We start from the raw sequence: 24,952 nt of genomic DNA, 5'->3' as shown, positions 1-24,952 counted from the left end.
TTTTTGAAAATGAGACGTCTGGCGAAAAGGTGCAAATCCTTCACTGTAGCGGAATAGTCAAAATTGCAGGTAGGCGAGAAGGATAAGCCCTTCCCCAATATTGACAGTTGATCATCCATAAGGACTCGATCAGACAAATTAATTTCCTGCAATTGCTGTCTGCAATCTTGGCATCTTTTACCCCCAGGTTGTTTGACATCCGCCATCTTGCGCTTGTTGTCTCTCCTTGGGTATCTCCATGAGTCCTTCCCGGACAGACTTCCCTCCTCGCCCATGGAGGTCCGTAAGGACATTGATGCAGAACGTAACCTCCCCTCCTGCGTCTTATATTTCCACCGATAGATTCTATTACTCTTCATGTCCTACAAATCACGTTGGAACTTTCTAGTTTTGAAAACCTTGATTTGTTTTTCCCAGACCAGAAAGGCCTCATCAATTTCTCTCTTAAACCTCTCCAATTCGACAGCACTACAAAACCTGAACAGGAAGCATTAGCCATTTTAGCATCAATATTGGAGGAACAAGAAGCAGTAGAACAATATGGTGAATTCTCCAAAACTATGATTCCGAAATCCATGAATTTTCCAGTGCTATCTTTGTACCCAAATGTGGGTTATTTTGTTAAATTGGTTGAGGGAGAGATATCTCAAATTTCTTACCACGGAGGTAGGGATAATTGTACCAGGGGGGAGAGACGAGCATTGAAGGAGATGGAAAAATGGGGTGACCTAGATCAAACAGGCGGACAAGGGTGGGAACATTGTGATTTGGCCAACTGCCATGTATGAGAAAGAGGCCCGCAGACAGTTGTAGAATGGCGACTGCTACAAGAAGTTGACATTCAACCCCCTAATCCAGTTTAAGCAGGAATTGGAACTAATTCTGCAATCGGGGGTTAAGGGGGGAATTATCTCTGCTAGACAGTGTTCCCATCTCTTGCCTGACTACCCTGTAATTCCTACCTTTTACCTTCTACCCAAGGTACATAAGAACTTGTTGAATCCACCTGGTAGACCCATCGTCTCGAGGGTGAACGGTCTGAATGACACAATTTGTAAATTTATTGACTACTTCTTGCAACCGTTGGTGGAGGAGTTGCCCTCATATTTGAATGATACCATGGATGTCTTAAGGAAAGTGGAGGGCATTCACCTGGAACCTGATATGCTTATTGCCACATGCGACGTGGAATCTCTATACACATCCATCAAACATCAAGATTGTTTAGAGGCAACGGAATTATTTTTAAAGACCACGAGTATGGGTGAGGAGAAGTGTAATTTCATTTTGACCCTTCTCAAATATGTCCTAACTCATAAATTTTCAGTTTGGGGGTCCTTCTACCTGCAGCTCCAGGGCACCGCAATGGGGGCATCTTGTGCGCCCTCATATGCAATTTTGTTTCTGGGGCTGTGGGAGAGGGAGATCCTCCAGGCTGATCCCCTGCCAGAGGCCAACAAGGTCCAGTATTGGGGACGATATATTGACGACATACTGATTATATGGCAGGGGACTGAGGATGAGTTTGGACGGTATAGTCGATTATTGAACAACAATAGTAAAAACATCAAACTTACCTTCAAGGTGGCCTGCACGAATGTGGAATTATTGGATGTGGTCTTCCAGGTGGATTTGGGAGGACACATTGGAACTAATCTGTACAGAAAAGAAACCTCCATTAATGCATTCTTACATTCGGGTTCTTCACATCTTGGTTATTGGATCAATAATAAACCAGTGAAATGTTTGAATTGCAGGCTGATGATCTTCGTAGAAGATTTATAGAGACGGTATACGGTAAGCGTTGCATTGAGATGGCCTATAAGAGAGCATGACTGTCAAAGAGAGGTAATCTCCTCCACAAGAAATCAACACGTCAAGATCCACAACAAATTAGATTTATTACTGGATTCAACAATAAATGGAAGGAGGTAAATACAGCCCTGAATAAGTATTGGAATATTCTCATGTTGGACCCCCAGTTACAAGTGGTGCCCCCACATGCTTCAATAACCTTCAGGAGAGCTAGGAATCTGCGTGACCAATTGGTCCGCAGTCAATATGCTCGTAAGGAGGTGGGCCTTTTTGGGAGCAAAGGGACCCCCTGGGGAAGTAAAGAATGTGGGAAATGCGTGGCTTGCGCCAACATGGTTAGGGCAACCCACTTCCATAACTCCACAGTCGATAAAGTTCTTAGGATTACACACCCGATTACTGGCACAACGGTTGGGGTCATTTATTGGGCTACCTGCCCATGTGACCTTATTTATGTGGGAATGACGTCTCAACAATTGAAAAGAAGGGTCAGGGAGCATGTACTTTCTATTATGGCAGCCAAAGATGAGGAGGATAGCACACAGTTGAAGACCTTGTGCCTAGACACTTCAAAGAGAGGCATGATTCAGATGGTACCCTCTTATGGGTCAGGGGTATTGACCGAGTTTTAGTTTCCCAAGAGGAGGGAATTGGAAAAAAGTACTAGCCAAAAAAAAAAAAAAAAAAGCTTTTTTTTTGTTGAATACAATTACTCCTTTGGGTCTAAATGAGGGCATCAGTTTTGCCCCTTTTATCTAAATAGAGATCTGCTTGCACACATAGTTCCTTTCTAGTGTCTGTGTGGGTGATGTTTTTCGGTTGTTGATCGCTCCATGGTGCTTTTTGTCCATCTCTTGTACTGGGTCCAAAGCTGACGCTTGGGACTGTTGTTTTAACTGGTAATTTTTTTAATGGTTCATGTGGTCATTTTAACAGTTCATTTATATATATGTCTTATCCTGCTATCTAATGATCTTATGTATTTCAGAAACACAGCTAATATCTAGATGCCCCGTACAGTTGGTATTTCGTTAAAGGGCTTCTGTCAGCCCACTAAACCGTTTTTTTTTTTTGTTTAATAATAATCCATACACTGCGATTTATGCATACATAAGTTAAATAATCATTTCTGTTCAGTAGAATTTGCTAAAAAGCGAATTTTAAAATATGCAAATTACCTTGCTACCAGCAAGTACGGCGGCTACTTGCTGGTAGCAGCCGCATCCTCCGACCCTAATGACGCCCCCTCCGCATTGTGATTGACAGGGCCAGGGAACGGAATCGTTCTCTGCTGGCCCTGCCTGTTAGCATTCAAAATCTGGCGCCTGCGCCGCACCTATCTTCAATCTGCGCAGGCGCACTGAGAGACGGCCACTCGCTCGGCCGCTCCATCCTCAATGCGCCTGCGCCGATGACGTCACATCTACACCCGGCGTAGGCGCAGAGAACGATTCCATTCCCTGGCCCTGTCAATCACAATGCGGAGGGGGCGTCATTAGGGTCGGAGGATGCGGCTGCTACCAGCAAGTAGCCGCCCTACTTGCTGGTAGCAAGGTAATTTGCATATTTTAAAAATCGCTTTTTAGCAAATTCTACTGAACAGAAATGATTATTTAACTTATGTATGCAGAGCTCGCAGTGTAGGGATTATTAGTAAACAAAAAAAAAAAACGGTTTAGTGGGCTGACAGAAGCCTTTAATCATGGCTGCTGGCATGGAGTGTGACAAATCGGATGGACTAATTTATCATGGATGGATTGGGCGGGGAACCAAGACCTTGGGGTGTTATGTGGGTTGGGGGTTTTGGCATTCAATATTGTGGTGTTGACTATTTATTTATATACATATATATTTTTGTATGTTACAGGAATTTTGGTCAAATAATATTAGTAGAAATAATAATAATTATTTTTTGTCACTCCGCACTGCATTTTCACTTTTCACTGGGCACTTGCACTTTTGCATCATTTTTGCACTTATCACCTTATATGAATTATTACTATTGGTTTTTATATAATATTTGTATTATTTATTATTCACTCTGTTTTATTAATAGCAGTGATGATTGTATATACATGATAATGTTTGTATAATTTTCCTGCCACATAGTGTTTGGTAGCACTTTACTCGCTCAAATCATGGACTATATGATATATGCAATTGCACTTTATTGGGTTTAATGTAGTACCCCCTTTTTTAGTTTATTTATGAACTGCTGGGGAGCTGCTTTTTCGCAGCGCTAAAAGCATTGCTGCTATATATTTATTCATACATTTATTTATTTACATATTATCTTTTAATGATGTCATTCAATAAAATATGTTATGGTAATATATGTGTGTTTTAGTTTTTTTGGTAATATTGGTTATAGCTAAGCATAAAGAAAATGTAGTCAAAAATAGATATTAGACAGTAATTTTGGGGACATTTGAGTCATTCTGCCCATTAACTATATATCTTTCTTGGGGCATCACTAGCTCTATGGTTCTTGCCTTGCATCGCTTTTTTCCAATCTCCAAGATTTGGAATCCGATGTTTTTTGCTTACAGATTGGCAGTTTAAATCAGGTGTACTAACCTACTTGACTTTTGAGAAGTAGTCAATTGACCACTGTTGGGTAGAAATTAATATGTGGTAACTTAGTGACAGTAAAACATGGATATAACGAATATAATACAATATATAGTACATTATTTCTTATTTGTTTTTCTATTGTTATTCTGTATAGTTTTTCTTATAAAAATACAGACTTTTAGAGGAATAGTGTTATATACAGTATTTTATGTAAATACTTTCAAGACAACCATATTTCTTTTAACTTTTTTCCTGCCGATTCCATATCAAAAATATTTTCTTAGGGAAGTACTTAAAGGGAACCTGTGACCATGAAAATTTTAAATAACCTATAGGCAGCATGTTATAGAGGAAGGAAAGCTAAGCTGATTGATATATAGGTTGTTGGAAGAGGTTCAGCATAACTTGTATTTCATTCAAATAAATTCCTGTTTATTCTGGGCTTTGAAGTCTAGGATGCGGTCCTATCAGTGCTTGAAAGCTATTGCTTCATGCAAAGCCATAAAGGGAAGGCTTTTGGTCCCTGTGTAGTACCACCTACTTGACGTAAAATACCAGAATGAGCATGAATAAAATACATACATTATAAGTTTTTCTGAATCCTTTGTCACAGAACTAAGAATCAATCAGCTTAGCTCCGCTTACTCTATTGCATGCTGTCTATAGCTTGAACACACAGGACAGGTTCCCTTTAAGGTTATAATTGCAGCTATAGGCACTAGATCCTTGTGTTTGGGTTTATAAAATAAACTAAATCAACCTTGAAAGTTAAGAATGGATAAACGATGGATAGAGTTAAACTTTCTTTGTTAGTTGTCTATTACCTTACACAATTTTGGAAGAGTAAAAAAAAATAATATTAAGCAAATACCCTTTCTCCAATAAAAAATTGGCCAAAATTGTTGTGGTTTCAAATTCTAAATGCTATTTAATGATAAACATTTTATGTCTTGCTACAAATCAACTAAATTCAATTTGTAAAATTGAAAACACTTTTTCTAAACTAAACAATCGGTCATGTGTGTTTGCTATGTCTTTTTTAAAGCAGGTTTAAACTAAACATGCAAATATCTTAATCTAATTAAAGATTAAAAAAATATGAAACTACAAAACAACATATGAAGTGATTTTGTATAAAATATCTGCAAAGAATTAGGTTAAAACTATTATTTTATCCATGCAATAAGAAAGTGGCAATTAAAAACATTAATGATTGGTTGTTTTCATGAAATTATAAAACATTTCACTTTTTAAATTTAAAATGAGCTGTGTACTCCTTTACTATTTATAGCCTATCCTTAGGTAAGGCCATGTATATCTGATCAGTTTCAGAGTAGCTATGGCTCTGGAACTAAGTGCTGGAGCTAGGTGAAATGTTTCATAACTTCATTAAAACAACATTAATGTTTTTATTGATCAACAAGTACCGTTGTCCACCCCTTAAATATCTGATCGCCATGGGTCTGGTGCCCTGCTGATAAGCTGTTTTAGAGTATCTCCTGCATAGGAAATCAATGCAAGAACTGCAAAACTATATTGTGCAGTGGACAGAGCTTATTACTGCAGGGCTGCTCTTATTGTTGTTACAGGGAAAAGCACTACAGTAACCAGCTCTGTCCACTATACAACGGATGGAGTTTTGCAGTTCTAGCATTAATTCCCTTTGCAGGAGAAACTCTGAAACAGCTTATCAGCAAGAGTGCAGGCACCAGACCTATGGTGATCAGATATTTAAGGAGTGGACAACACTTTTAAAGTAATATTGAAATACATAATTTATTAGATAAATGAATTACTACAATTACAAATGCCTTGTAATCATTTAATTTCACAAGGGAAATATTATAGAGGGAAATAGGGAAATTCACTAAAACCAGAAACAACCACAATTATAATCTATCAAAAAGGTCTAATTTGATTTAGCTTGACCTTTAGTTTGGACACTTAATAAAAACATAAGTTGTCACTATATAGTTGTACACTATGACTTTATAACATGCAAATACTTTTTTCTTTTATACATACATTTAATCTTACCCTATTTGAATCTTAACTTAATTTTTTTAATTTCAGATATGCTTTGACACAAATTTGTATACATATTGTTTTATAGCAATATTGATACATAGTTAAGTCATAGTATGATGTATTCATAAGTTTGTTTCTTTTTAAACACAAAATACAAAAAAAAAAAAGTAAAATAAATGAAACTAAATTCTGGCCTGCAGTTCTTCACCTATACCTCTAAGCGCCGCTGTTTATCCAATAAGAATAAGAAAGCAAAGCTAGAGATCCACTGGTATTTTCATCATTCATGCACATTACAGAACTGCAAGCAGAGGCATAGCCATATTCTGGATTTTCTCAATGCCATGCATTGATGTTGGATGTTATCTTAAGACAACAGTGGATTTCTACATGTTCATCACCAGTGGATTATAATTAATATTATTCAACAGATCTGAGAGACAAATATCAGATATTAGAAGGAGCAAGCATGGAACCTCATCCACAGATCTGCAAAGTAATCAGATGGCAAGTAATGTCTATCTTATTTTCTTGGCTGTGTCATTCAGTCTCTGGTCAGATTCATTATTCCATTGTAGAAGAAATAAAGAAAGACTCTGTTATAGCAAATGTTGCAGATGACCTTGGATTAGATATTAAGCAGCTCTCATCTAGAAATCTGAGAATTTTATCACATATTTCAGATAATTATTTGTATGTAAATCTAGATAATGGAAATATGTATATTAAGGATAGGATAGACAGAGAGACATTGTGTGGGACAGAAGATTCTTGTTTCTTAACCTTTGATGCTGTGGTTGAAAATCCCTTCAATATTTTCCAAATTAAAATAGAGATTTATGATATAAATGATAATTCTCCAGTATTTTACCCTGATCTAATTACTGTAGAGACAATTGAATTAACTTCATCAGGAACCAGATTTGCTTTACAAACTGCAGAAGATCCAGATGCTGGTTCTAATTCTGTACAATCATATAAGCTCAGTGATAACCAATATTTTACACTGCGTGAAGACAGAAATCCAGAAGGCAGTATATTTCTAGAGCTAATTATTGAGAGTTCATTAGATAGAGAGACAAAGAGTCTTCATGAGCTGATATTAACAGCTATGGATGGAGGGAAACCTATGAGATCTGGAACTGCATTAATACGGATAATAGTTACTGATGTTAATGATAATTTCCCAATATTCACACAGTCGGTATATAAAGTCAGCGTAAATGAGAATACACCAATAAATACTGCAATAATCACTGTGAATTCCACGGACAAGGATGAAGGAATGAATGGACTGGTCACCTATTCTTTTAGCAAAACATCAGGAAATGTCCATTGTACAGGAACATTCAGTATTAACTCTGTGACTGGAGAAATTAAAATAAATGATAAGTTAGATTTTGAAGTGATGAGAAATTATGAATTATCTGTGCAAGCTAAAGATGGAGGAGGCCTTATGGCTCATTGTAAGGTATTGATAGAGGTAATAGACGAGAATGACAATTCTCCTGAGATATCAGTTAGTTCATTATTTAGTCCAATAAGTGAAGATTCCGACCCTGGTAAAATGATAGCCCTTATTAAAGTCCATGATCAAGATTCAGGAAAAAATGGAGAAACTGACTGTAAACTTATGGAGGAAGGACCTTTCAGTTTGATATCATCCGCTGAGAGTTATTACCGAATTGTCACTGCTGGTCCCATGGACAGAGAAAAGGTAGCTAGCTATAATATCACTATTTTGGTGACTGATAGAGGATCTCCATCACTGTCTAGTAAAAGATCTATCATCCTGGAAATATCAGATGTTAATGACAATCCACCAATGTTTACTAAATCCATCTATTATGCCTATTTACCAGAAAATAATTTACCAGGGTCCTCTATATACAGCATACAAGCATCCGATCCTGATACTGGAAACAATGCAAAAATAATTTATTCAATTTTTAGCAATAATGCAGAAAGTCAGGCATCCTCCTCCTATCTTTCTATAAATACAGAGACTGGAGTCCTTTATACTCAGAGATCATTTGATTATGAGAAACAGACTGAGTTTTTTATACAAATCACTGCTAAGGACAATGGATCACCATCTCTAAACAGCAATGCTACATTAATTATCCATATAGTGGATCAGAATGATAATACACCAAAAATCTTATATCCTTCAATTGACAGTAGTGGTATGGCAGCATTTGAAATGGTGCCTTTTGATTGTGAACCTGGTTCCTTAATAACTAAGGTGGTTGCCATAGACATAGACTCTGGGCACAATGCTTGGCTCTCTTATCATTTTCTACAAGAATCAGAACCATCTTATTTTGTCATCACTCAGCATACTGGGGAAATAAGGACATCACGTATTTTTCAACAGAAGGATACACTGAATCATAAAATCGTAGTGATGGTGAAGGACAACGGACACCCCTCTCTCTCATCTATGGTTACTATAAAACTCATTGTTGCCAACAATTTTCAGGAGGTGGTTCCCAGGTTTAGTGAGAAACTCCCTGATGAGGAGCCTCAGTCTAATTTACAGTTATACTTAGTCATCACCCTTGCACTTATTTCTTTCCTGTTTATAATAACTATTATGTTGGTTATTATATCAAAATGTAAGTCTAGACCACTTCCAGCATTTGATCCTCTATGTTCAACCCTATATCCTCCCATTGATCCCAGAATGATTTCTCATTATGGAAATGGAACATTGACTCTACCTTATTCATACAATGTCTGTGTGGCTTTAGAATCTGGTGAAAGTGACTTTACTTACATGAGACAAAATCAAGATATCCCTATAGAAAATCTCATTTATGCTGAGGATTCTGGACTAGGGAATGAGAGCTTGCAAAACAATTTTCCTTCAAGCAGTCCTATAGAGGTGAGTAAGGCTCTGTGAGATTTGTTACATCATTTTACATATACACTGCGTGCAGAATTATTAGGCAAATGAGTATTTTGACCACATCATCCTCTTTATGCATGTTGTCTTACTCCAAGCTGTATAGGCTCGAAAGCCTACTACCAATTAAGCATATTAGGTGATGTGCATCTCTGTAATGAGAAGGGGTGTGGTCTAATTACATCAACACCCTATATTAGGTGTGCATAATTATTAGGCAACTTCCTTTCCTTTGGCAAAATGGGTCAAAAGAAGGACTTGACAGGCTCAGAAAAGTCAAAAATAGTGAGATATCTTGCAGAGGGATGCAGCACTCTTAAAATTGCAAAGCTTCTGAAGCGTGATCATCGAACAATCAAGCGTTTCATTCAAAATAGTCAACAGGGTCGCAAGAAGCGTGTGGAAAAACCAAGGCGCAAAATAACTGCCCATGAACTGAGAAAAGTCAAGAGTGCAGATGCCAAGATGCCACTTGCCACCAGTTTGGCCATATTTCAGAGCTGCAACATCACTGGAGTGCCCAAAAGCACAAGGTGTGCAATACTCAGAGACATGGCCAAGGTAAGAAAGGCTGAAAGACGACCACCACTGAACAAGACACACAAGCTGAAACGTCAAGACTGGGCCAAGAAATATCTCAAGACTGATTTTTCTAAGGTTTTATGGACTGATGAAATGAGAGTGAGTCTTGATGGGCCAGATGGATGGGCCCGTGGCTGGATTGGTAAAGGGCAGAGAGCTCCAGTCCGACTCAGACGCCAGCAAGGTGGAGGTGGAGTACTGGTTTGGGCTGGTATCATCAAAGATGAGCTTGTGGGGCCTTTTCGGGTTGAGGATGGAGTCAAGCTCAACTCCCAGTCCTACTGCCAGTTTCTGGAAGACACCTTCAAGCAGTGGTACAGGAAGAAGTCTGCATCCTTCAAGAAAAACATGATTTTCATGCAGGACAATGCTCCATCACACGCGTCCAAGTACTCCACAGCGTGGCTGGCAAGAAAGGGTATAAAAGAAGAAAATCTAATGACATGGCCTCCTTGTTCACCTGATCTGAACCCCATTGAGAACCTGTGGTCCATCATCAAATGTGAGATTTACAAGGAGGGAAAACAGTACACCTCTCTGAACAGTGTCTGGGAGGCTGTGGTTGCTGCTGCACGCAATGTTGATGGTGAACAGATCAAAACACTGACAGAATCCATGGATGGCAGGCTTTTGAGTGTCCTTGCAAAGAAAGGTGGCTATATTGGTCACTGATTTGTTTTTGTTTTGTTTTTGAATGTCAGAAATGTATATTTGTGAATGTTGAGATGTTATATTGGTTTCACTGGTAAAAATAAATAATTGAAATGGGTATATATTTGTTTTTTGTTAAGTTGCCTAATAATTATGCACAGTAATAGTCACCTGCACACACAGATATCCCCCTAAAATAGCTAAAACTAAAAACAAACTAAAAACTACTTCCAAAAATATTCAGCTTTGATATTAATGAGTTTTTTGGGTTCATTGAGAACATGGTTGTTGTTCAATAATAAAATTAATCCTCAAAAATACAACTTGCCTAATAATTCTGCACTCCCTGTACTATTGTGAGTTCTGTTAGTATGACTGACATATAGGAGGTGTATTGCTCTATTAAACGTTACTTTATAGATGGAAAAGATTAACCATTTTTAATATCTTATTAATATGTTTTTATTATTATTATTATTATTATTCATGATTGATTATTAACCCCTTCAAGCGACAGCCAGTTTGGAGCAAATGCTGGTGCCCCAGTTTTCAAATCTGACATGTGTCAGTTTATCTTGTAATAACTTAGGAACTCTTTTACTTATCCAAGCCATTCTGGGATTGTTTTCTCGTGACACATCATACGTCATATTAGTGGTGAATTCGAGTTGATGCGTTTTACCTTTGTGCATAAAAAAATAAAAAAATTGCAGACAATTTTGAAAAATTAGCTATATTCAAAATTAGAATTTCCCTGCTTTTAAGACGGATAGTGATACTTCATAAAATAGTTATTACTTTACATTCCCCATATGTGTACTTTATGTTGGCATCATTTTGTAAATGTCATTTTATTTTTTTAGGAAGTTAGAAGGCTTAGAAGTTTATAAGCAAATTTTAATATTTTTAACAAAATTTCCAAGACGCACTTTTATGAGGACTAGTTCAGTTATGGAGTCACTTTAAATTACCCCATTTTAGAAACTACACCCCTCAAGGTATTCAAAACTGATTTTACAAACTTTTTTAACCCTTTAGGTTTTCCACAAGAATTAAAGCAAATGGAAGGGGAAATTTTAAAATTTTATTTTTTGTTCAGATTTTCCATTTAAATCAAATTTTCCTTTAACACAGCAAGAATTAACTGCCAAAGAAATCACAATATTTATCACCCTGATTCTGCAGTTTACAGAAACCCCCCATATGTGCTCGTAAACTGCTTTAGGGGCACATGACAGGGTGCAGAGGGAAAGGAGTACCATATTGTTAATGGAGGGCAGATTTTGCTGGAATGGTTTTCAGGTGCCATGTCATATTTGAAGAGACCCTGAGGTACCCCTAGAAAGAAAACCCCAAAAAGTGACCCCATTTTGGAAACTACACTTCTCAAGAAATAAATCTAGGGGTGAAGTGAATGCTTTGACCAAACAAACGTTTCATAGAATTTAGAAACACATGGCTAGAAAATTGAAAAATTAACTCTTATTTCCAATATAAATTAACTTTAACCCAAATTTTTCATTTTCACAAGGGGTAATAGGAGAAAATGTATCACACAATTTGTCATGCATTTTTTCCTGAATATGGAAACACCATATACGTGGTCGTAAACTGCTGTTTGGGGGGCATGGCAGCATTAATAATGGAAGGAGCAGCAGCAGGATTTTCTAACATATAATTTGCTAAAATTAGTTTAGGGCCCATAACATTTTTATTTTTTCACCAATGTTGCTATATGTGGGCTTTAGTTTGTATTGGTTTCCTTTTTGTTTACATATGTCTTTTTGATCACTTTTTATGCTGTTTTTTGTGGAGGTGAAGTGGGCAAAAATTGCAATTCTGTTGGTGTTTATTATTTTTAGTTTTTATGGGGTTCCTTTTGTGGTAAATATATGATTATTTTATTCTGTGGGTTCATACAGTTGTGGTGATACCAAATTTATATAATTTTTTATGTTTTACTACTTTTTCAGCATAAAATCCCTTTTGTGTCAAAAATAAATGATATTTTGCATCGCGATATACTAAAGTTCATATCATTTATTTTTTTAACCAATATAGCTGTATAGGGGGTTGTTTTTTGCGATATGGGCTGTAGTTTTTATTGGTATAATTTTTGGGTACATATGTCTTTTTTGATCACTTGTTATTTTATTTTTTTGTAGTGGTGGGTTGACAAAAACAGCAATTTCGTCATTGTTTTTACATTTTTTATGGCATTTACCATGTGGGATTAGTAACATTTTCATTTTTTTAATGACTTATAAATGAACAGATATGAGAAAAGACTATTTTTATTTTATTTTTATTTTTATTTTTCTTTCTTTTTTTAACTTTTTTAACTTTTTTTTTATCAAGATCCAGTGGCCCTGATGTATATACAGTGCATTGCAATAGTCATCTATTGCAATGCACTGTATATTTAGTGCTACATTTACTCTAAGGTTGATTAGACCCTCAGGGTCTGATCTGCCTTAGGTACATGGCAGCCCAGACGCCTTTGTAAGGCATCCAGTTGCCATGGCAACCATCAGGCCACACCCATCGCTGCAGCGGAGGCCCGATGGAAGAGAGAGCTCCCTCCCTTTCAACCCTATGGATGCCGTAGGCGGCTACTGACCGTGGCATCTATGGGGTTAAACGGCCAAGATCGGTGCCAGCACTGATTTCGGCCGTTGTAGCAGAGTGTTAAATATAAGTTACAGATGACACTGTGCTGATGGCAGCTGCTCAGGAATGTAGCCGTTGCTATCACACTCACTGTAGGGGGCATCATGGTGGGCAATGGCACAATCAGGGAGCAATAGCACAATATAGGGGCATGATCAGGGCCACAGTGGGGGTCTTTAGATTACTTAGGGCATTGGAGGCACACAGGGGGTCATACCTGATTTCAGGCTATGATCTCCAGCGTGGAGATCATAGCCTGAAACCAGCATTTTGTCACTGAAGAGCTCAGATTGGTTAGTCTGCAGAGCGGAGGAGAGAGCGAGACTCCGGGGCTGTGACATATTATAGTGTCACAACCCCGGTAAGCAGTTTGGACGTCACTGTATGTCCAAATGCAATAAGTCACTTGCAATTTGGACATACAGAAACGTCCAAATGCGTGAAAGGGTTAATTTATAGGTCCAAAGCCTAAGGCCACACTGATGAGATTCTGTTGAAATGTTATCAGGTGCAGTGATAAACATATCCTACCTAACTTATAGTTTAATAGAAGGAGGTCTGATTTCTTCGAGTACAGCTTTAGCCTTTTGGAAAAATCTCAAATGATTCACTGAAACATTGTATATCCAATAAACATTGTAAATTACAACTAAAAAGATGTTTATACTAACAAAATAATGTTTCCTACTCCTGGACCCCTCAGATCCCCCTTCTGGATCTTCTGATATCTTATACTCTATAGATGTTACTTCCTGCATTGGTACCCACATTATCAATATAGTATGTGTAACAGAAACAATATCTGGAGTCTTTCAAATAAAAATTCCTGGTTAGCTCATAAAAATACTGATTGGTGGGGGCAAATTTATTGATTGACAAGTCTTAAATAAAAAATAAGATTGCCTCTTAATAATTTTACTGTATCTTCAGGAGGTCTATGAACCATGAAAATAAAATCTACGTATGCCAGCTAAAGATCAGCAAAGTTATGAAACATTAGATTTATTTGCTTCTCAAAATTTCACAAAGAAAATAGATTTGTGATTAATTACTTTGTCACAAAATGCATTTCTTTGTATATAGCGGGCGCAATGACGAGGAACGGCGATTGTGTCTCTCCCATTATTGAACCTCTCTGATGACGCATTCATAATGTAGCTGATCACGAGGCATCTGAGGCTGCAATTTAGGACTTTCAGGGGTTAATCAGGGTTAAAATAAATACATTAATACTCACCTTATCAATTTGCTCGCGTAGAGGCTGTCACAGCCATCTTGATTAAAGACACCACATTAAATCTTGCATGGTGACAAGAAGACATCTTGTTTTTCCCGCCATTTCAAGAAAAATTGATTTGTTACCACGAAGCGTGAGGAAATTTGGCTTTGCGGGGAATCAAATTTTTTCTAAAATTTGGATTAAACTCAGTTTGTTTAGCTTTGATTTACTCAACACTAATGCCATAGATCTCAGGTGTTATGTGCACATGTTTTATTGCTCACAAATTGGTAAATGTGTCAGAAAGTGAAGATCTCACCTACAGTCTATCTCCCACTTCTCCCACCCTGGCCATTTTCTACTTTTTATAAAAGTGGCAAATACATCAGAATAGGGAGAGAAGTAGCAAATTTTGACAATGTACTAGCATTGCGCTAAAATATTACTATTTTTCTATGCCAGAAATCTGTAATAGCGATTAGTAACCTCCCCCCCCCCCCATTGTGCTATTTTCTACACTGACAACCAATTTGTTCATGGTGTTGCTCTATTGTCATGGTAAGTTCAATTAAGGACAGCAAAGAATCTTTAGAATCACAGTAGATAAAGCTTTAGTGTAAAACAGAACCCTATCTCATCTGGTCAAAAGCTACATTTTTAGTTTTTGTCTGGTGTTAGAACTTAGCTAGCTGGTGTTAGCATTATAGCTAGGCCTATTACATTTTACCAATTACAAAGCAATTAAAAATATTTAAAAAAGCTACAATTCAAGGGAACCTGTCACCTCAAGAATGCATCTACACCCACCAGCAGTACCTCATAGTAGCCCGCAGCCTGTTAATAATCATATATTTCATCCTTTTGTCCGATGCTGCGTAAGTTCAAAAAACACAGTTTTATTCTCCATCAGCGCTATAGTGCCGGCCAGATTGAAGTCTAGGGGGCAGCGGCCTCCTTGCTTCAAGTCAAGGTAACCATGCCCCCTAACCATTCCCTCTTGCCTGAGAGTGACAGCCTGCAGTGCGGCCGCGATTCCCCAAGTCTCGCGCATGCGCGGTGCGCTCTGTAGTAATGCGCTATCCCATCTCCTGCTGCCGCTGTTAGCCGGGTTTTTCAGCGGCGCAATGCGCATGCGCAAGAGTTGGGGACTGCAGGCTGTCACTCTCAGGCAAGAGGGGACGGTTAGGGGGCATGGTTATCTTGAGCCCGATGGCCCGTTGAAATCAAGCTGGCCGGCACTATAGCGCTGATGGAGAATAAAACTGTGTTTTTTTAACTTACGCAGCATCGGACAACAGGATGAAATTTATGATTATTAACAGGCTGCGGACTACTAAGATGTACTGCTGGCGGCTGTAGATGCATTTTTGAGGTAAAAGGTTCCCTTTAAACGTTATGCTAGTGGTATGCAATGGAAAACTGCTGGTGTTTTTATTATTTTAAGGAATAATTATTTTAGTAATCAAATAAACGTATAAATTTAATTCAGCAAGTTTTTAGTTTAAATAAATGTAGTAGTATCATGATGCAGGCCTTCACATTTTCCACCTTTACTGCTATGCACTAATATTTTTTTATCATAATTGGGCATTTATCAGGGATTGCTCATCAATAGATAGCTGACATCATCCCAGTATTTCAATAATGCAGGAAATGTGGCACAGTCTTTCTTTTTTATTTATCTGGCACAAGCTTATGATTATTGGTGTCAGTTGGTTACCTGCTATATTTGTATGAATCGATAATAAGTATTTACCAAAATTGTTATAGCATAAAGTATAAATAGTCATAAAGACAACCCATGTTTGAACTGAAGCTGAAGAAGAAAGAGAGAGAGAGAGAAGAAAGAGACCTGAACCCACTGGCATACTGCCCATAGAGGCAGAGCACGCACTTGCTATGGGGCCCGTGTGTCTGCGGGGCCCGGTGAGGCTGAATAGCTCCGCCTCTTTTCTGACTACTGTCTCCTTTCTTCCTTGCCTCTGCTGCTGCCTAATCTATAATTGAATTGGTTCCTCCATGGTGTGTGTGGGATACACAGCTGGCCAATAAGCAGGAAGATGGTTCACTCTATGCACTGCTTATTGGCTAGCTGATTTTTAAACCCCAACTCCTGATCTCACTCTGGACTCTGCTGCTTCATGTGCCTGCTGTATCTGTCATCATTACAGAGAAAAAGCAGCAGACCCCTGTGAGAGAAAGAAATAGATGACCCACGTCACATGCAGAAGTGCTCCGCTGCTCTGACCTCCTCCTGACTCCTGACCTATGTGATCTGTAGCCTGGAATTTGGACTGGAAACAGCGCAGAAAGAAGCCATCAGAAGCATAGGTCCTACTCCTGGAGCCCATCCTTAGCCAGCACAGATGGGGTAGACAGCCAATAATTCTGTAAGTGACTGTTAGTGTAGTCACACACTGTGCTGTAAGTGATATATATATATATATATATATATATATATATATATATATATATATATAGCATATACTATATATTTAATAACATAGACCATCCATAGATCCCTTGTATGTTCATATTCAAGTTCTGAGAGATTCAGTCCTTGCCCTTTATTGCCCTATTAGTAATATCCTATTTCTAATAGGACACTGAGGGGCAGGGAATGCTACCTAGATGTGTAACACAGTGATGGTGCAGGCTCAGAAGTTGAGCCTGTGCCATCAACTGTTTTTGTCAGCTATAACCTACAACTGACACATAGGTTAAGTTGGCAGGGCTGGAGCAAGCAACAATTCTGCCATTTTAACCCTTTAGAGGGGATGGTTAGGGGGCATGCAGCATGCTGATGTAACAAAGGTTATGCACATAGGGGTCATTTATTATACTGAAATACGCCTAAATTAGTAGTAATTCAGGCACAGAGGGTGGTGCAGCAGTTAGCTGCGCTGCTATCTACGACTTTTTCCTGCTCACGCCAGGTCTAAATTTGTGGGCGGGGAAGGGGACAGGCATAGAAAATGGTCTAAATGTCAGACAGCTCGGAAGTCATCTTACATTTAGAACTGGTGCTGGATGCGAGAAAGTTATGGAGATGCAGGCGCTCCTACATAATTTCTGCGGAACCACTGCCAGGACGTCTAAACTGCCTGTCTACATAAATGTGCCCCATAACATTTACCCATAACATTCTTATTAGGTTAGTGCAATAATTGCACTTTTTAGGCCTCATTCACATTTCCATTTTCACAAACATGTGCTGTCTGTATTTTCTGCAGACAGCACACGTACCCATTGATTTTTATGTCTCACTGACAGATCCATTGAAGTCTATGGATGGCATCCGTGTTTGGTCCATTTTTCACTGATTGGAGACACTCTGGAAATAAATTTTCACCTGAGCATTGTCTGTGGAATACGGATGAAATGCGGAGGGCAAAAAACTAAAACACGGATCCTTCACAGACACTTTTTAACAGATGAAACGTGGATAGTTGTTTTAACTTCAAACTTTCACGAAAATGTGAATGAGGACTTACTGTGGGAGGGGAGGTGGCCCAATTCTGAATTTTGCTCTGGGGCCTAATGATTTCTTTGTACACTCCTGCTGTGTGTGTGTATATATATATATATATATACTGTATATATATATATAACTTAAATTGAACTTTATATTTGTGCGGGGAGGGAGGGGCCCAATACTGAGTTTTGCTATGGGGCCCCATGATTTCTATGTATGCCCCTGCCTGAGCCTAATAATTAGCATTCCATATGCAAAGCACCATATAAAAGCATTGCAAAAGACTAACTTTGGAAAGTCATTTGTCATAAGATATCTTGAATAGAGTTGAGCGGACACTTGGATGTTCGGATTCGACGGGTTCGGCCGAACTTCACAAAAAAGTTTGAGTTCCGGACCCGAACTTGACCCGAACTTGACCTCGAACCCAAACCCCATTGAAGTCAATGGGGTCCCGAACATTTGAGCACTGAAATGTCTCTAAAAAAGTCATGGAAAGGGCTAGAGGACTGCAAATGGCAGCAACATGTGGTTAAGAGCATGGCAAGTGCTCTGCAAAAAAATGTGGATAGGGAAATTACTTTAAATAACCGGTGTCGGTGGAAGCGGCGGTGGAGGATGAGGAGGTAGCCTACACTGCCTTTTTGTGTTAATTATTTTTTGTTTAAATTAGGGTACACCCCAAAACATTGGGAAATATAACCTGTTATAACCCCCTCCAGACATGCTAAACAAACGTTCAGACAATACACTGGCGGAAGGGCAGGCCAGCACCTCCAAGGCATAAAGCTCAGGCCATGTGCCCAATTTGGGGACCCAGAAGTTGAAGGGGGGAGACCCATCAGTCACACATACTGCCCCACCATGTCGCTCATCCCCGTGATGTTCACGATCCATTTGGATATCTTCTCTATCAACTTTCGATGTTCTTTTCTGCGCCTACCATGTTGATCACGGTTATCGGTGAATCAGGGTTCCACGCCGGAGAGGGAGCGTGATAAAGGGAGACCACATCCAAGGGAGGTCAATGGCTGCAATGTGATGGAGCGGAAATATGGGACAAGTTATTAAAGCAGAAGGATTGAATGGAAGGGCCAATTAAAGACTAATTTTAGATATGTAAGTCTCTGTCACTTATGCAGAGCAGGGGTTTCTATCCGTCAAAATTGGTAAAATTTCACCTGACAATGTAACAGACGAATTTTTGAAATTTATGTCCCTGTCACCTATGCAGAGGTGCCCCCGTGACGTCCACCATCCATTTGGATATCTTCTCTATCAACTTTCGATGTTCTTTTCTGCGCCTACCATGTTGATCACGGTTATCGGCGAATCACGGTTCCACACCGGAGAGGGAGCGTGAGAAATGGAGACCATATCCAAGGGAGGTTAATTGTTTCAAATTAAATATGATAGAGTGGAAATGTGGGACAAACTATTGATGCGCAAATGTGGGACAACTTGTTAAAGTTTAAGCATTGAATGAAAGGAGGTGGCGCGCATCAATTAAAGAAGAACTTTAGAAATTTAATTCCCTGTCACTTATGCAGAGCAGGGGTTTCTATCCGGCAAAATTGGTAAAATGTCACCTGACAATGTAACAGATGATTTTTTGAAATTTATGTTACTATCACCTATGCAGAGGTGCCCCCGTGACGTCCATCATCCATTTGGATATCTTCTCTATCAACTTTCGATATTCTTTTCTGCGCCTACCATGTTGATCATTGGCGAATCAGGGTTCCACACCAGAGAGGGAGAGTGAGAAAGGGAGACCACATCCAAGGGAGGTTAATTGTTTCAAATTAAATATGATAGAGTGGAAATGTGGGACAAACTATTGATGCGCAAATGTGGCACAACTTGTTAAAGTTTAAGCATTGAATGAAAGGAGATGGCGCACATCAATTAAAGAAGAATTTTTGAAATTTAATTCCCTGTCACTTATGCAGAGCAGGGGTTTCTATCCAGCAAAATTGGTAAAATGTCACCTGACAATGTAACAGACGATTTTTTGAAATTTATGTTACTGTCACCTATGCAGAGGTGCCCCCGTGACGTCCACCATCCATTTGGATATCTTTTCTATCAACTTTCGATGTTCTTTTCTGCGCCTACCATGTTGATCATCGGCGAATCAGGGTTCCACGCCGGAGAGGGAGCGTGAGAAAGGGAGACCACATCCAAGGGAGGTTAATTGTTTCAAATTGAATATGATAGCGTGGAAATGTGGGACAAACTATTGATGCGCAAATGTGGGACAACTTGTTAAAGTTTAAGCATTGAATGAAAGGAGGTGGCGCGCATCAATTAAAGAAGAATTTTTTTAATTTAATTCCCTGTCACCTATGCAGAGCAGGGGTTTCTATCCGGCAAAATTGGTAAAATGTCACTCCTTCTGCTCCTACCATGTTGATCACGGTTATCAGCAAATCAGAGTTCCACGCCGCAGTGGGAGCGTGAGAAAGAGAGACCACATCCAAGGCAGGTTAATGGCTGCAATGTGATCGAGCGGAAATGTGGGAGAAGCTATTGAAGCAGAAGGATCGAATGAAAGGGCCAATTAAAGACGAATTTTAGAAATTTAAGTCCCTGTCGCCTATGCAGAGCAGGGGTTTTTCATGACCAGAAATGGGTTAATGTCACCCACCAATGAAACAGATGATTTTAAAAAATTTCGTGCCCTGTTACTCATGTAGAGCAGGGGTTTATTCACGGCAAAAATTGTAAAATGTCACCCAAGAATGTAACTGAAAAATTAGTGAAATTCATTAACCTGTCTACTAGGTAGAGCAGGGGTCTATCACAGTCAAAAATGTGTGAATGTCACCCAACAATGTAACAGAAAAATGTGTGAAATTTATTAACCTGTCTACTAGGTAAAGTAGGGGTATATCACAGCCAAAAATTGGCAAATTTCACCCGAATATGTTACCAGAAAAATTTGTAAAATTTGTTTACCTGTCTACTAGGTATAGCAGTGGTATATTACAGCCAAAAAATTGTGAATTTCACCCGAATATGTAACAGACAAATTAGTGACATTTGTTTACCTGTCTACTAGGTATAGCAGTGGTATATCACAGCCTAAAATTGGTGAATTTCACCAGAGAATGTAACAGACAAATTAGTGAAATGCTTTTACCTGTCTTCTAGGTAGAGCAGGGGTATATTACAGCCAAAAATTTGTGAATTTCAACCAAAAATGTAACAGACAAATTAGTGAAATGACATAAAATATAATACGTACAAATGAAAAAATATAATCTTGATTTATGAGTTGGAGGTCCATATGGAGTAGGAGGTTGAGGAGGCGGTGGACGTAGCGGTGTAGGTGAAAGCGGCGGTGGAGGAGGACGAGGTAGCCAACACAGTTTATTTTATTTTTTTAATTAAGGTACACCCCAAAAGAGTGGGAAATATCAAAAATACAACAACGAGCAATTGAGCTGTAGTATAACAATGGCTGGGTAAGGCCTGTATACATGTCTATTCTGCACAAGGTACAGACAAGTCTTGTGGGATCCAAGCCTGGTTAATTTTAATGAACGCTTGTCCATGTTGGCTGTGGACAGTCGGCTGCGTTTGCTTGTAATGACGCCCCCTGCCGTGCTAAATACACGTTCAGACAATACACTGGCTGCAGGGCAGGCCAGCACCTCCAAGGCATAAAAGGCAAGCTCAGGCCATGTGGACAATTTGGAGACCCAGAAGTTGAATGGGGCAGAACCATCAGTCAGTATGTGTAGGTGTGCGCACAGGTCCTGTTCCACCATGTTGTTCAAATGCTGCCTCCTGCTAAGACGTTCCATATCAGCTGGTGGTGCCGGTTGGTGTGGCGAGGTGACAAAGCTTTTCCACATGTCGGCCATGCTAAGGTGCCTTCTAAGGTGCTGGCGGTGACCCAGTTGCGTTGGTGACCTCTTCCTCCTCCTCTGCCTTCGCCTTGTGCTTCCACTTGTTCCCCGATCTCAGTTGGGAATGCTCTTAGGAGCGCGTCTACCTATCACGCTCCAGTGAAGGATTTAAGGACGGTACATTGTCTTTGTAACGGGGATCCAGCAGGGTGGCCACCCAGTAGTCTGCACACGTTAAAATGTGGGCAACTCTGCGGTCGTTGCGCAGGCACTGCAGCATGTAGTCGCTCACATGTGCCAGGCTGCCCAGAGGTAAGGACAAGCTGTCCTCTGTGGGAGGTGTATCGTCTGTGTTCTCCGGATCCCCCCAGCCACGTTCCAGTGATGGCCACGAGCTGCATTGGGTGCCACCCTGCTGTGAACATGGTTCCTCCTCCTCATCCTCCAGAACTGTGCCCTGGCTGGCCAAATGTGTACCTGGCCTCTGCTGGTGCAGGAACCCACCCTCTGAGCCACTTCTAAATGACTGGCCTGAAACCCTTTGAAATGACCCCTCTTCCTCCTCCTCCTGTGCCACATCCTCTTCCATCATTGCCCTAAGTGTTTTCTCAAGGAGACATAGAAGTGGTATTGTAACGCTGATAACGGCGTCATCGCCACTGGCCATGTTGGTGGAGTACTCGAAACAGCGCAACATGGCACACAGGTCTCGCATGGAGACCCACTCATTGGTGGTGAAGTGGTGCTGTTCCACAGAGCGACTGACCCATGCATGCTGCAGCTGAAACTCCACTATTGCCTGCTGCTGCTCGCACAGTCTCTCTAGCACATGCAAGGTGGAGTTCCACCTGGTGGGCACGTCGCATATAAACCAGTGAGTGGGAAGACCGAAGTTACGCTGCAGCGCAGACAGGCAAGCAGCAGCAGGATGAGAACGCCCAAACCGCGCACAGACGGCCCGCACTTTATGCAGCAGCTCTGACATGTCGGGTAGTTGTTAATTAATTTCTGCACCACCAAATTCAGCACATGCACCAGGCAAGGGATGTGCGTCAAACCAGCTAGTCCCAGAGCTGACACGAGATTTCGCCCATTATTGCACACCACCAGGCCGTGCTTGTGGCTCACTGACAGCAACCACTCTTCGGTCTGTTCTTCTACACCCCTCCACATCTCCTGCGCGGTGTAGGGTTTGTCCCCAAACACATCAGTTTTAGAACCGCCTGCTGACGTTTACCCCTGGCTGTGCTGAAGTTGGTGGTGAAGGTCTTTTGATGAGGAGGTGGTAGAAGAGGAGGAGGAATCCGAGTAGGAGGCAACAGAAGGCAAAGAATAATGCCCTGCGATTCTTGGTGGTGGAAGGACATGCGCCAAACCGCTATCCGCCTGGGGCCCAGTAGCCACTACATTTACCCAGTGTGCAGTTAGGGAGATATAGCGTCCCTGCCGGTGCTTACTGATCCACGTATCTGTGGTTAGGTGGACCTTGCCACGATGGCATTGCGCAGTGCACACTTGATTTTATCCGCCACTTGGTTGTGCAGGGAAGGGACGGCTTGCCTGGAGAAGTAGTGGCGGCTGGGAAAGACGTACTGTGGGACAGCAACCACCATCAGCTATCTGAAACAGTCCATTTCCACCAGATGGAATGACAGCATTTCAATGGCCAGTAGTTTAGAAAAGCTGGCATTCAGGGCCAGGGATCGAGGGTGGGTAGGTGGGTACTTCCGCTTTCTCTCCAGGGTTTGGGAGATGGAGAGCTGAACGCTTCCGTGTAACATGGTGGAGATGCTTGGTAACGGAGGTGGTGGTGTTGGTGGCACATCCTCTGTTTGCTGGGCGGCAGGTGACAATGTTACTCCAGAGGTGTAGGAAGAGGCCGAGACAGCAGCAGAAGAGGGAGCAGGAGGGCCTGAGCCATTTCTTGGTTTTTAAGGTGCTTACTCCACTGCAGCTTGTGTTTCGCATGTAAATGCCTGGTCATGTAGGTTGTGCTCAGGTTCAGAATGTTAATGCCTCGCTTCAGGCTCTGATGGCACAGCATGCAAACCACTTGGGTCTTGTCGTCAGCACATTGTGTGAATAACTGCCATGCCAGGGAACTCCTTGGAGCTGACTTTAGTGTGCTCGGTCCCTGGGTGCGGTGGGCAATAGCAGACGTACTGTCTTCGAGATGGCGGCTCTGCTTTTGCACCCTGCTCCCTCTTTTGCTTTGCTGTTGGCTTGGTATGACCACTGCCTCTTCCACCGAACTATAAAATTCACTTGCATGACCTTCATTCCATGTGGGGTCTAGGACCTCATCGCCCTCCTCATCATCTTCCACCCAGTCTTCCCCCCTGCCCTCCTTGTCGATCTGCACACTGCAGAAAGCCGTAGCAGTTGGCACCTGTGTTTCCTCCTCATCAGAGATATGCTGCAGTGGTATTCCCATGTCCTCATCCTGAAACATAAGTTGTTCGGCATCAGTGCATTTAATGTCTTCCATTTCTGGGGCAGGGCTATGTGGATGTCCCTGGGAAACCCTGCCAGCAGAGTCATCAAAAAGCATAAGAGACTGCTGCATGACTTGGGGCTCAGACTGCTTGGCTGATTTGCAAGGGGGTAAGGTGAAAGACTGATGGGCATGGGCTGCAGATGCCAACTCTGAGCTTTCTGCAGAGGACTGGGTGGGAGATAACATGAAGGAACTTGATCCACTGTCAGCCACCCAATCTTCTAGCGCCTGTACTTGTTTTGGCCTCACCATCCGTAGAGCGGCATTGGGGCCTACCAAATAACTCCTGCAGGTTCTGGCGCTTACTCGCACCTGAGGAAGGTGTTTCACTTGGACGTGTAGCTGGCGCAGAACGGCCACGTCCTCTCCCTGCAATAGGAGCTCCACCAACATCACCACGACCATGTCCACGTCCCTTATTTGATGTTCTCCTCATTATTTGCGTTCACCCACCAGGTGTCCATTAAACTGCCAATAATCAACAATTAATTTCCTTAAAGGGATTCTGTCACCTCGTTTTCGGTTATAGAGCTGCACGGCTAGATCGCCGCTAGCATGTCCACAATATACCGGTCCTATAGTGCTGTGTGCTTTTATTTTGTTTAAAAAATTATTTTAGAGATATGTAAATGAGTCTTGTAAGGTGCCCAAGGGGCTGTACGAACCTTCCTGGTGC

The 24,952-nt window shown here is 40.7% G+C and overlaps 1 protein-coding gene across 4 annotated transcripts in view; it reads left to right on the top strand.

The window, feature by feature from the left end:
- LOC121008795 (protocadherin gamma-A5-like) overlaps positions 1 to 24,952 on the top strand; it is a 321,828-nt gene that overhangs the window by 30,487 nt on the left and 266,389 nt on the right. The window contains exon 1 of one of the 4 annotated variants that reach the window (XM_040441533.1): positions 6,871 to 9,304. The exons of the other annotated variants lie outside the window; for them this stretch is intronic. Within the exon in view, the coding sequence (XP_040297467.1) occupies positions 6,887 to 9,304 (2,418 nt within the window). The 5' untranslated portion in view covers positions 6,871 to 6,886. Of the gene's footprint in view, positions 1 to 6,870; positions 9,305 to 24,952 lie in introns of those variants that run through there. 4 annotated transcript variants of the gene reach the window in all.

The sequence above is a fragment of the Bufo bufo genome, chromosome 1, assembly GCF_905171765.1.
Source record: "Bufo bufo chromosome 1, aBufBuf1.1, whole genome shotgun sequence".
Classification (NCBI taxonomy): Eukaryota; Metazoa; Chordata; class Amphibia; order Anura; family Bufonidae; genus Bufo; species Bufo bufo.
The sequence above is the reverse complement of the archived record's forward strand: the minus strand, read 5'-3'. Positions and strand labels throughout refer to the sequence as shown.